The sequence below is a fragment of the Trachypithecus francoisi genome, unplaced genomic scaffold (genome assembly GCF_009764315.1).
Source record: "Trachypithecus francoisi isolate TF-2019V2 unplaced genomic scaffold, Tfra_2.0 Lachesis_group2, whole genome shotgun sequence".
Lineage (NCBI taxonomy): Eukaryota > Metazoa > Chordata > Mammalia > Primates > Cercopithecidae > Trachypithecus > Trachypithecus francoisi.
In genome coordinates, this window is record NW_022681465.1 from 76,175,148 (window position 1) to 76,187,666 (window position 12,519).

Genomic DNA, 12,519 nt, shown 5'->3' on the forward strand with positions numbered 1-12,519 from the left:
GTGTTGACTATGTTTACAGATTTTAAATAGCAACAACTCCATCCAGCTTTAGTTTTAGACTAGTCAGTCTGGCAATCGTGTGCTTGATTACCAGGACGTAGGGGCAGTCAGCAGTCAGGGACCTTTGGAATGCTGCGATAGTGATCTATGCAGATGTAAAGAAGGCTTTAACAGGGATAAGCAGAGTAGAAATACATAGTGGGGAGCGGACAGCAAGAGTCACGTTGATGCAGTATTTATAGTGCTTGGTGTACGTAGGGGTAGGGGCAGAGAGGGACCATGGATGCCCTGCAAAATGATAGCTGGGAGATCATCACTTCTCTAATTGGGCCAAATAAGCAGAACATATTTAGGGGGAATGACGATTTAGTTGGTGAAATTTGTTGCAGCTGAGGTGGCTGTGGAACAACCAGGTGGAGTTGTCTAATAGGAAGTTAGAAATATAGTTCTATGGCTCATCAGAAGATTCTAGTGTGGAAAAATGATTAAGGAGCCACTGAGTGAAAAATAATAGTAGTTGGTACCAAAGATTCAGATGGCACCTTAGAAGGCTGCAGAGGGCATTATAAAGAGTTCTGGAGGGAACCCATAAAGGAAGGAATGGGGAATCTATCTATGGATACAAGTGGTAGAGGCAGCTCTGCAACCCGCAGCACATGGTTTACAGGTTTGTACCCAAGGCTGCTATTGCAGTCAAGGCCTTTATCAGACAGAGGGGACACAGAAAATCTAATGCAATTGGCTTTAACTTTAAAGACATACCTCAGAAATTACATACATCATAAATACTCAAATCCCACTGATCCAAACTTGGTAGCATGGATGTATCTATGCACAGGAAGGCTAGGAAATGTAGCCAGTCACTGGGTTTATCTGTGTGCCCGGATAAAACAGGGAGGAGTCTAATGCAAAAAGGAAGAAATGGAGATAGGTGCTAGAAGATATAATTAGATTTTTGGGTTATTTTCTTTTAAACACGTTGCTGATGTAAGTCTCATCTAAGCAAAGAGAGCTTTGTCCAGGGAAAATGGAAAAAAAAACCTGAAGCTTCCCAAAGGGCAGATGTGGCTGGGACGCTGGTGCAGAGGTAGCTTTGTGAGGATGTGGCATGGTGCAGTATGAACACAGCCTGCACCACACTGAATCAAACTCGAGCTCTATCACTTTCCTGGATAAGCTTCTTAATACCCATATCTCAACTTACTTCAGAGGATCAATGAGATTAAGCATATGCAGTGCCAAGCACAGCACCTCCACCTGGTAAGGACTCAGCTTGTTACTCTTTTCCTTTCTTTTCATTTTTAAAGGGCAGAAGATAAGATATACTTAGAAATGAAAAAGAAGCTTAAGAAGAAAGGTGGCTGGACACCAAAAAATTTTTTGCCTACTTTAAAACTTTGCCTGGAACTCTGATGTCTAGATTTAAACGAAAATCAAGTTACAATGCCAGTTTGCCCCGTGTGCCTGACATACGTTGCAGAGGTATCTAAGGGCAAGTGTTACTCCAGAGGAGCACCCGTAGGTAGCCAGGTCTCAGGTTTTAGAAGCTGCTGGAGTTTGAACTAAAGGCAGTAACTGGTTGCAAGAGTTTCCTTTGTCTTACTAAAATAACAAAAAAAAAAAACACATTTTTCCAGTCAGGCAATGCTATATTTATAAACAACCTGTAACTTAACTGTAACCCTACAGATAAGGAAAAAGGTAGCCCTACCCCAAAACCAGTTAATAGCTCCATCCACTTACAGAAAAAAACAAAATAAAACAAATGAACAAACAAAAACAGCAGTACAAGAATACAAAACTATATTTCTCAAGTTTTAATCCTTCTTTGCAAACTTTACTCCCATGTCTTACAAAACCCTAGAGATTGCTCCCCTAGGCTGTTCACTTAATCATAAGGCAGCAGAAGTTACCTAGCATGTCTAAGAGAATGGATCCTTAACTGGAAAAGTTACCAGGAGTGAAAAACCTCTCTTCCCTACCTCCTTTCCAGCTCCTCTCAACTTTTAACAAGAGCAAAAGATGCAAAAAAGAAATAGCAGGTTCCCTATCTTCCCGTGAGGTGGGCCGGTAACCATGAGTCCAGATTAACAAAATAGTAGCAGCTACTTATTCGAGGGCCACAAGTAAAATGAGAGGGTGGTGAGAAGAGAAACTGTTGATTAGTTTTCAAAGGTTAACTGTTAAGTGTGAATAAATCATTACTATTATTTTAGTCAGAAGTACATTGCTTTATTGACTTGTTGAAATGAAACTTATCTATGGAAAAATACCTGATTCCAATTCTGTCCTAAAACTCAATGCTAATTTCCCCACTAACAGAAGGAAAAAGGTAAAAAATATGATCTTTCTTCTGTGGAAAGCTTTAATAAGATATTTCTAGTCTGAAGTTGGTGGCACCATTTATTTTCCTCTACCAGCAATTCCAGCTGAGGAGAAAGAAAGGACTTGGGGGGAAGAAAAGAATTTGCAAAATACACGCCTAATGTTTTAAAAATGAATACACAAAAATAAACTAAAATAAGTTGAACTTCAGTGCCTTCGTGTGTCAACAGTAAGGTTAACAACAAAAAGTAAGTCTGAAAGAGTTTTTTCCAAATAGACATTATGTTCCAGAAAAGATTTGGATTTGATTTGCATGCTTGGCATCTTCTTGCCTCTGAAATGAAGTGTTTTGGATGATCTGCAAGGCATTCTCAGAAGTCACCTGTGTTGGTTCCATTTCTATTGTTCCATATTTATGCACCACTGCTCACCTCCCACTGTTTACTAAACGATTTATGATAACACACATTTATAGCTGTTTTCACAACAAAATCATTTTGTAGCATTCATTTCTCTGTAACCAAACTTCCCCAGGGGAAGCGGGTGGGATGTGAATCTTCTAGTTCCGTGCTTTAACATAATGCTGCATCACTAAACAAGAAGAGGGCAAATGAACTGTCATTTCCACTCAGATTAGCAGGTCTCAAAGTGAGAAGAGGTAGATTTTATTTTAAAACTAAGAATGATAAAGAATAAAGGAAGATGAAGAGAAGGCAAAGAAGATGAAGAAAGCACTCAATATCAACTTTTCAAATCAGCAGAAGTCAATGGATTCAGGTTAGGAAGGCAATTAAGCTCAGTTCGTTCAAAGACACTGAGTCAGGAACAAGGAAGAAACTTATACTGATAGTTCCTTGGTGAGACAACTGGGCTTTGGAATCAGAGACGCCAGGTCTAATCAGAGCTCTACTAGTTCTAATATAACTTCAGGCAAGTTACTTAACCTCTAAAGCTCTGTTTCTGGACATCCTAAGAACACCGATATCAAGTTCATGGGCTCATACATATACACAGAGCTTGGTGTATTGTTGGCACACAGTAAATACTAAAAAATGGTAGCTATTATTATTTTAATGTGAAGGAAGAGGAAAAATACTGAATGTAAGCTTCATGAGATCAGTAATTTTTGTCCAGTTTTGGCCACATCTTAGCATGCCTAACATGAAATAGGCACTCAAATATTTAAAGATTTATCAAAATAAAAGAGCTATCACCTAGTCCATTATTTTGTAACATCTTCTGGATACGGCATCTCACAGCTGTGAAGGCCATATGGTCCATTCGAAAATAACTGTTGTTAAGATGTATGTTCTGTTGTGGCTTTTCATTTCACTCACGGATAGCAACCACTATAACCATCTTAAAACCTGAATCAATACATCCATACCAACATCTTTTCACTTCCTTTGGAGATATTAAAGCTTTTACTTTTAATATGTATGCAGGACAAATATTTGAAGAACACACTGATGTTTGGTTTCACTCAAAGTTAAACAACTATTTAGCTAAATAATAAATAACTGTTTTTGTCATCTTTTTCTCTCAAATGTAAATGCTATCACCTTGAATGAGCCAGAGAAAATAAAATCCACAGTTAGGTGACCTGGTGGTACACTGGGTTTTGATGTATTGTAAATTCCCAAAAGCAGTACTTAGGGAGCATAGTATATGTTACCTTTGCAGAATGCTCCATGGTGACCACCACTTTGGTTTTGGCACTGGACACTAAATCCATAGCACCTCCCATTCCTTTCACCATTTTCCCCTGCAAAACAAAAAATAAATAGTTCTGTATCTTTCACTTCTTTTGTATGTGCCAGAACAAAATTAACTTGCAAAAATAACCTACTAGAATCATTAAAAACTCATTGTCCTTCATTGCTTAGTGCTTGAAGTCTTATAATGTAATATTCTGTCATTCTATTATTCTGTGGTTGAAGGATAAAGTTCAGAATAAACATTACGTCACTTTTGTTAAGTGTGGCTAATATGATTTTCTTGACATTTTAGCAATAAGACAATCAGTGGATTAAAAAAAATTAAAAACCTTTCCAGAATTCTGGAACATAACTATTATTACAGTATCAGATTGAAATCTAAACACCCCTGACATTCACTTCTTTCTTTTTAAACACAATCAACTCTACTGAGTCTTCAATTAAGGGCACTTTCTAAAGTACCCTTGGATTTCCAGCAGATTAAAATTCCATTATGTAGTAGTAGACTGAGGCATTAATGGTGTTTTTCTAGTAATGGCTAATATGAAAGGTGGCTCTGCCTTTCTAACACTTGGCATTTATCTTGCTCTTAGAAAAATAAAATGAAAAACATGCTTGCTAAGCAAAAACAGAACACAGAAACAGAGTTCAGGAGCATTTCACCATTATCATTCTATTTTTGATCATCTGGCCATCCCTTCTTTCATTATACATTTTACCAACCACCTTTTATGTACCACATGCTCTGAAAAAGTCCCTCCATCTATTCTATCTCCTAGTTACAGAGTTTGGAAAAAGAAAGTTTTCCCAGAGATGGTAAAATGATTCTTACTCAAGTATATTGAAGAGAAATGTCTTTGAACTGAAACCTCCTTAACATTTTTTTTATTTTTTAGCCCAAGTCCTCTTGCTGATTTGCCAGTAAAGTCTTAGAGGGCTTTTAGCTCCTTTTTGATAATGGTAGAGCTATAAGGAGATCAGGAAATGCACTCAACATGCCTTTAAAACAGGGTCTCGAATTCCATGACTTCAGAGACATTTTACAGGTCAATGAAACAGAACATGAACATGAATTAGATGAGCAGTATGAAGAAAAGAAGTAGTCACCACATTTCTGTGGTTTGGAGTCTGTCAATAAATAAGACAGATGGCAGCTGGCAACAGCTGGGGGGCAAGGGATGAGGGTGGCAGGGGAAAGAAGTGCAGAGTACAAGATGAGCCTGGTTTCAGACAGTTTGAAGCAGAACATAATGTGCAAATGTATACTTTTAAACTTCTATAAGCAATGCCTTCATTCTTAGCTGCAACCCTAATAAACTTAGGGCCAATTTATTAAGTTGGTCATAATATTTCTGTAGAGAACACTGATATGGTACAAAATATTATAAATAAGTGAGAGATGGAAGCAATCAATGTCTATCAAACTCTAATGAGAAAGTTTGAGATTTGTAGAGCAACAAAAGACACTAAAGCAACCCTATGATAAAATGTGTCAATCTGCTATGGTAAGAACATCCAAGCAGTCTCAACTTCTATATATAGTGTCCTTGGCAGACTGAGGGGGCAAGCACTGGTAGAATGAAAAGGCAGCAGCCAAAGAAAACCAGAAACCAAGCTAGAGAGTTAAAAACTCCTTGAATTAAAAAAAGTCCCTGAATTAGAATACCACAAGCAAATTCTGTCCCCTGTGCCACAATGGTTACATAGGTAAAAACTTATGCCAGCCTCTAACAAGAAGGAAGCCTGTCCAATTTAGATGAATCTGATTTATACATTTTAAATTACTGTCAATTAGTTTAGAAATATGTATAGAGGCCCTGCAGGGTATGAACGACTGTGCTGGCAAGAATATAACACACTATAAAACATGGTAGACCAAGCATGTCTGTTTTTGTTGAAAACACTCTTGACTCAATATAAGTGAATAGCCTTCACTCAAACAGATTCAGCTGGCTTGATGTCTCATCCCCCCCAAAGCACACGTTACAACCTTTACAGCACTATTTTGATTCTTAAATTTAATGCTTTTTTTCCAAGAGTGAAAAATGCACAAGATTAGGTACAGAACACCTGAGATCTATCCTGTTAACTATGCAATGGCAAAACACCAAATCTCTCTGAATTTGGGTTCATTATCTATACACCGGGAATAAGAATATCTGTCCTACCACAGAGCTGTGGTGAGCACTGTATGAGACGATATATGCAAACGTGTAATAAATAGAGTTTATAAATGTATTCACTTATCTTCAATCACTTCAACTTACTGAATGTCTAGTTTAAGTGTGGCTCTATACTAGGGTGCTAGAGAAGAACAAGGTTCGTCTCCTGGAAAAGCTTGTTGCCTATGGAAGGAAATGTATCCATGAATACTAAAAGACTCAGACTACAATTCCTTCCTCTAAAAGGAACATTTTCATCTCTCTCCTATCACAAAGTAGAGATAAATGTCTTTTCCCTAAGCCTTTGTACTATTCGGTATGTAATGCAATCACAGTGAATTTCAACTGTTCTCTTTTCCTCCCTTCCCTCTTTCTCTCCTTCTCTCCATTATAAATATTTGGATGAGTGAGTGGATGAATGAATTAAACCAACAAAGGTATAACACTGAGGATGCAATTGTTGACTGTGGCTGGGGAAGCAGGCAGGGAAGGAAGTAGCTCAGGGAGATTCACAAATGAGAGGATTCACAAAAGTAGCCCATCAGGTGGGAAGAGCAGTCCTGTGAAAGATAAGAGCAGTATCTTCTAATAGCATTTCTAGCAGGTTACAGGAAAACCTTCAAATACCTGGTTTTCCTGCTTTTAGTGTGTTCATTGTATTGGAAACAGAAAATAAAATATTTCCTTCCATTTTAATTCCCAAAGGATTTCTGAAACAGTCAATTACTAAAAAGAAGAAAAGGTGTTCTATTTATGCCAGCAGGAAAACAAAACAGGGTTATACAAGGCATACTCTCTGACAAAAGCGGGAAATGCATCATCATGCTTCACTCCAGCTTAGCTAGGCATTCTTCTGGGATGCCACTACTTGCATCTCCCAGATCTCTATTCCAGTGAGGAGTGGCCATGTGCCTGAGTTACAGACAATGGAAAAAATGGAGGTGATATCTATGATTTTCAGCTCTGGCCTACAAAAATCTCTTTCATGCAATTCTTCATGTTTTTTCACCTTCTGCAATCTGGATGCTGACATCCAAAGCGACTTTGGAAGATGGCCAAGTTTCCTTCAGCCTTGGTCCTTAAAGGACCTTCTGTTGTATGGCCCACTTCTTTAGAATCACATTGCACCATTCAATATGAGTAAAACATAAGTGCACAGGGTGCTAAGCCACTCAAACTGAAGGGTTTATTTGTTACAGAAGCTAGTATGACTAATATATTAAAGTGGCACCCCAATTATATGTAAGGGTGAGAATTCGGTGTCAAATTGGAACTGTTATAGCTGCATAATGGAAGGGGATCTGAGCAAGGCTCTTAAGGGGACATTTTACTACTGCTCTCTGAGTGAGGTGACTATGCCAGATACTGTGCTAAGCACAGTAATTCACCTTTCTATCCAGATGTCCAACACACTACTTGACATTTTGCAGAGGTACAACATGATTTCTGAGTGAATAAAATGAGTGAGTGAATGAATGAATGGAAAAAATTTTGAGAAGATGAGAGCACTACAAGTTAAGGGAATAGCTGAACAGGGGAATATAGATTCCATCCCCATCCATCATCTTCGTCCCCAAAATTCAACATCCTATTCAGCATACAAAACAAGAAGCTGATAAAACGGGGAGATTAAGGAGCTAAAAATATACCTTTAAATAAGTCACAGAGGGAAAGTTATACTTGGGGAAAATAGGCCTATAATGAAGAAGAGCTTCTGGGCATGATTGAAGCATTGGGCCAGCATGACACAAAGTATGGCTTTCTTTAAAATCTCATCAGCAAACATACATTTCTTAAATGATGCAACTCTAGTTCTGAAATGCGTTCTGGCTAGCATAATGGAGGGATGATTGCTGGATGCTCATTTCATAGCCAACTCATCTTTTTGCTGTTAAGGATTGACCCTGATATCAAGTATGAAAGATTCTGCAATAAAATGAGCTAGCAATGCTGCATACTCCATTACAACAATTATACAACCTTTCTAAAGATACTGATTCAAGTATCCTGAATTCACAAGTAGTTACTCAGAGGCTATTATAAACCAGGCACCAAGACAGGAATTAGAAATAAAAGATGAATATGATGATTCACTTTTTTCTAGAAAATAGATTTAAGCTGAAATCAATAATTTCATCTACTTTGATCCTATTTCCTAATACTAGAATTTTAAAGAAAGTAAGAGAAAAACTATTATAAATGCAGTAACATTAAAAAGTCAACGCATCAAAGTATAAATATTACATTGCACTCCCCCCCTCCAAAAAAAAAAAACAGGAATTCAAGTTGTAAACATGATCTTTGGTGATATTTTACAGATTTTACAAAAAGGAAAAATGAATGCATTTGAAAAGTTCTGTGAAATGCTATTTAAAATAAAGTACGGAACACACTGAAAATCATTCTTGCCATCACCTTTATCATTAGTACATAAAGAGTAATGGTTCATTTCCAGATGTTACCTCTAAATATTCTGGTCTTAAATGAGAAACAATTTATAATACATAGAAACAATTTTTAAAGCATTTTAAAGTAATGCTATATGCCATAGTAGAAAGTGTGAATCTATTGGAAGTCAAAGAGAAAGATGATTGTAGAATGATTTATTAATAAAACTAGCTCTTGTTGCTCAGTATTAAATACCAGAACATTAAGTACCCACCTCAATCTAAATGTAAGCCTCTTTATATCTGTCTTCCCCATTATTAAAAAATGCTCTATAAAAGAAATAGTCCTCTAAGCATGCTCCTAGCTAAAGAGTAGGAGGGAAAAAAAATTGAGAAAGATAACATTAATTTAAACATATACAGGTTATAAACTCCTTTCTCTAGGAAAAATAAGAGACTTAAAATTTGCCATAATATAGCAAAGTTATAGCACAGTTACATAAGAATATTTCTCTTTTCTGTGTTATACTTTCTTTTAAAAAACCAAAAACAGTTCTTTTCAAAGATTAATTGCATTTTCTAGGACAGGTGAATTGATTATGTAAACCAACTAATATGGAACGAGAAATATAATTATATTCTCTATTGTTAGGTTAGAAAAATTACAATAAAAATCAGTTATCAATCATTATATGGGCTTTTCAAAAAAGCATGTCAAAAGAGCAGTATTCTGATAAACTCAAAATTTTATTTTAATAAGTTCTTTTGTTCCTGTTCTCTCAGGGACCCTGTATGTCATCAATTAGCCCCACTCCTCCAGTTTCTCCATTCTCTCTCCACAGCTACTCTCTGCTAATTCCCTGGAGAGATAAAATCTTGTTTCTGCTTGACTGTGCCCTTGAAGTGAGAAATCTACTCAGTCATGTCTCTAATAGTTAATCATCTGATTCAATAGACACCTTGTGGGTTTACTTTACTACATTCCTGTATCTATCTACTGCAATCACAGTGTCTTCCATTCACTCCTTGAAACTCTCCACTTAGGGTCTTCTATGGTCCTGGTTCCTCCTACTGCTATTGAGGCTTTTAGTTTTCTACCTAGCATCCTTTTTCTCAGAAGACTTTATATGTTGGCCAAATTAACAGCTCTGTCTGCAGCTCTTGTTTACTTGTTCTCCAAGAGTGACTTCATCTAGTTTCATGATAAACTGCACCGTCTCTGATGAGTCCTAAAACCACATTTCCAGCTAAGGTCTTTCCTCCAAGTTTCAGACTTCAGTATCCAAAAGTGTCCCTGTCACCCTGTGGCACATCCTGTTAACTAATTCCCAAAATTGTTTCTTTATTCCTGAGCTCATAGGCTACATTTTCCAGCCTTCCTTGAAGTTACAATTGGTCACATGGAATAAGTTTTGGACAATGGAAAGTGAAAGTGATGTATACTACTTCCAGGGCTGGACCATAAAACCCTGCAAGAACAATCCTCCACATTCTTCTACCTTCTGCAAACTACAAGTTGAAAATGGTGGAGCCACAGGATGGGAAGAATCTCAATCCCTGAAGTACTGCACAGAAGAGAGCTGACTGACAATTAGGGATACTCATTTGGTTCTAGGTGAATGAGAAATAAAAACTTCTGTTATATTAATACATGCCTCAGCTCAATATGATCCCAACTAAATTAAGTATCTTTATAAAGGCAAATCTCACCCACCTGCAAATTTCCTAGATCAGTTAATGGCCAATATTATCCACCTCAAGATACAAATCAGAAACCTCCTTGTCTCCTGCCGCTCGCTCATAATCCACATCCAATCAGTCACTCAACTACTAAGAACTCCACTTCTCCCAACATTTCTTGAACTTGACCTTTTCTCATCCTAGCTAAGATCCCCATGATTTCTCCCTAAAGAGTTATGTAGTCTTCCTACTGGTCAACCTGTGTCCAGCTTTGTCCCTCTCTGTCCAACTTGCAGCCACAAAAACCGCCTCTCTAAAATGCACATCTGAATAAGTTGCTCCTCTGCATAAAACCCTTCAGCCATTCAGGGTAAAGTCCAGGCACCTCAGCCTGGCATTCAAGGCCTGTGATAACCTGACCCCTCCCCTCTTCATTTCCTCACACCCCAGTTCCCATTTCCATGCCAGGAATAGTGAGTTGCTTGTACACAGCATATGGCTCCCACATGCCTTGAGGTTTCTCCTTCATACTATCAAGTGAGCTTTGGCTTATTCTTTTTGTATCAAATCATGATGACTTCTCTCAGGAAGTGTTCACAGATCTCTGTCCCACACTATCCACATGATTACTTTAGGAACCTCTCACAGCATCCTTGAATATTCCCATTTTAAAATTTACCACAGCTTTAAGATCAGGGCTGATGTTGTACTGGCAGGTAGTGGCAAGGCCATACAAGTAGTTATGACCTCTCCTTTTTGAGACACCTTCTCCTTTCTCTCTAACCACTCTTCCGCGCAAATTTAGCAATTAAAAACACAACAGGGGGCCTCCAAGACCCCGTGGAGCTATGACTACAAGTGCTCTGATTTCTCACATCTGTTCTGATTAATCAGTGCCTATGCCTTACCGCCTAATCAAGATCACCTGTCAAAGGGCCAGGTATGGCAGTTCACACCTGTAATCTGGACATTTTGGAGGCTGGGGTAGGAGGATCACTCGAGCCGGGAGTTTAAGACCAGCCTGGGCAATACATAAAGACCCTATCTCTACCAAAAAAAAAAAAAAAAAAACCTCAGCTAGATGTGGTGATGTGTGCCTGTGGTCCCAGCTACTCGAGAGGCTGAGGCAGGAAAATCACTTAAGCCCAGCAAGTCGGGGCCGCAGTGAGCAGCCACTGCACTCCAACCTGGGCGACAGAGAGTGACCCTGTCTCAATTAAAAAGGAATCAAAAAGGAATCACCTATCGCAGATGTAAGATATCATCTTGCTCATTATTATTACTATTATTATTTTTGAGATGGAGTCTTGCTCTGTTGCCCAGGCTGGAGTACAGTGGTGGGATCTCAGATCACTGCAACCTCTGCCTCCTGGATTCAAGTGATTCACGTGCCTGAGCCTCCTGAGTAGCTGGGGTTACAGGCAAGTGTCCACCACGCCCCACTAATTTTTGTGTTTTTAGTAGAGACGGGGTTTCACCATGTTGGTCAGGTTGGTCTCAAACTCCTGACCTCAGCTGATCACACTGCCTTGGCCTCCCAAAGTGCGGGGATTACAGGTGTACAGCCACCATGCCCAGCCCTTGCTCATTATTTATTAGACTATAAGTCCTTTGCCTTCCCTGTTCATCTTCAACCCAGTGCAGTTACTGATACATAATAGATTGTTTTCAGTACGTATTTAAGTAAAACTGAATTCCATCTTCAAGTAAAAGTTTGTTTCTACAAATTACAGAATCAAAAAGATATTAAGGTGTACTAATGAGAATAATCAAAGCTAGGGGCATTATCTACAGAGAAAATAATAGCAAGAAGAAAAAAAAGAAGTGGCTAAAATAAAAAGTAAAATTAAAACTTCACCTCAGGAAGTCACAGAGTTATAGAGAAGAGAACATGATGTCCTTCAAAATTGACCCTACTAAGGACATTTTTTGTTTTATATCTTCTTCAGTGCTGAACGTTAAATAAACATTATTTAATAAATATCTGAAGTACACTGAATTTGTTTTTTCAAGTGGGGAGAAAAATCATTTATAAGACACCCAAGGAAAAGTCCTAAGAAACTGGATACCCCAATTATTAGTCATTAACTAAGCATCTACTTAATACCTATTAGGTGTTCTGTGCTTTTCACTAAGCACACAAAACTCCTGCTTTTGAATAGCTCATAGGTCTTGAAAACACTCTCAATGTTTCTGCGGCCAAATGAAATAAAAAATGCAAATTCTAAAATCCTAAAGCTACCACTT

At 38.0% G+C, this 12,519-nt stretch overlaps 1 protein-coding gene across 2 annotated transcripts in view; it reads right to left on the minus strand.

The window, feature by feature from the left end:
- The window catches only part of OXCT1 (3-oxoacid CoA-transferase 1), a 144,720-nt gene that overhangs the window by 30,538 nt on the left and 101,663 nt on the right, over positions 1-12,519 (minus strand). Inside the window, exon 14 of one of the 2 annotated variants that reach the window (XM_033179458.1) lies at positions 4,001-4,090. The exons of the other annotated variant lie outside the window; for it this stretch is intronic. Coding sequence (XP_033035349.1) covers positions 4,001-4,090 — 90 coding nt within the window. The remainder of the gene's footprint in view (positions 1-4,000; positions 4,091-12,519) is intronic. 2 annotated transcript variants of the gene reach the window in all.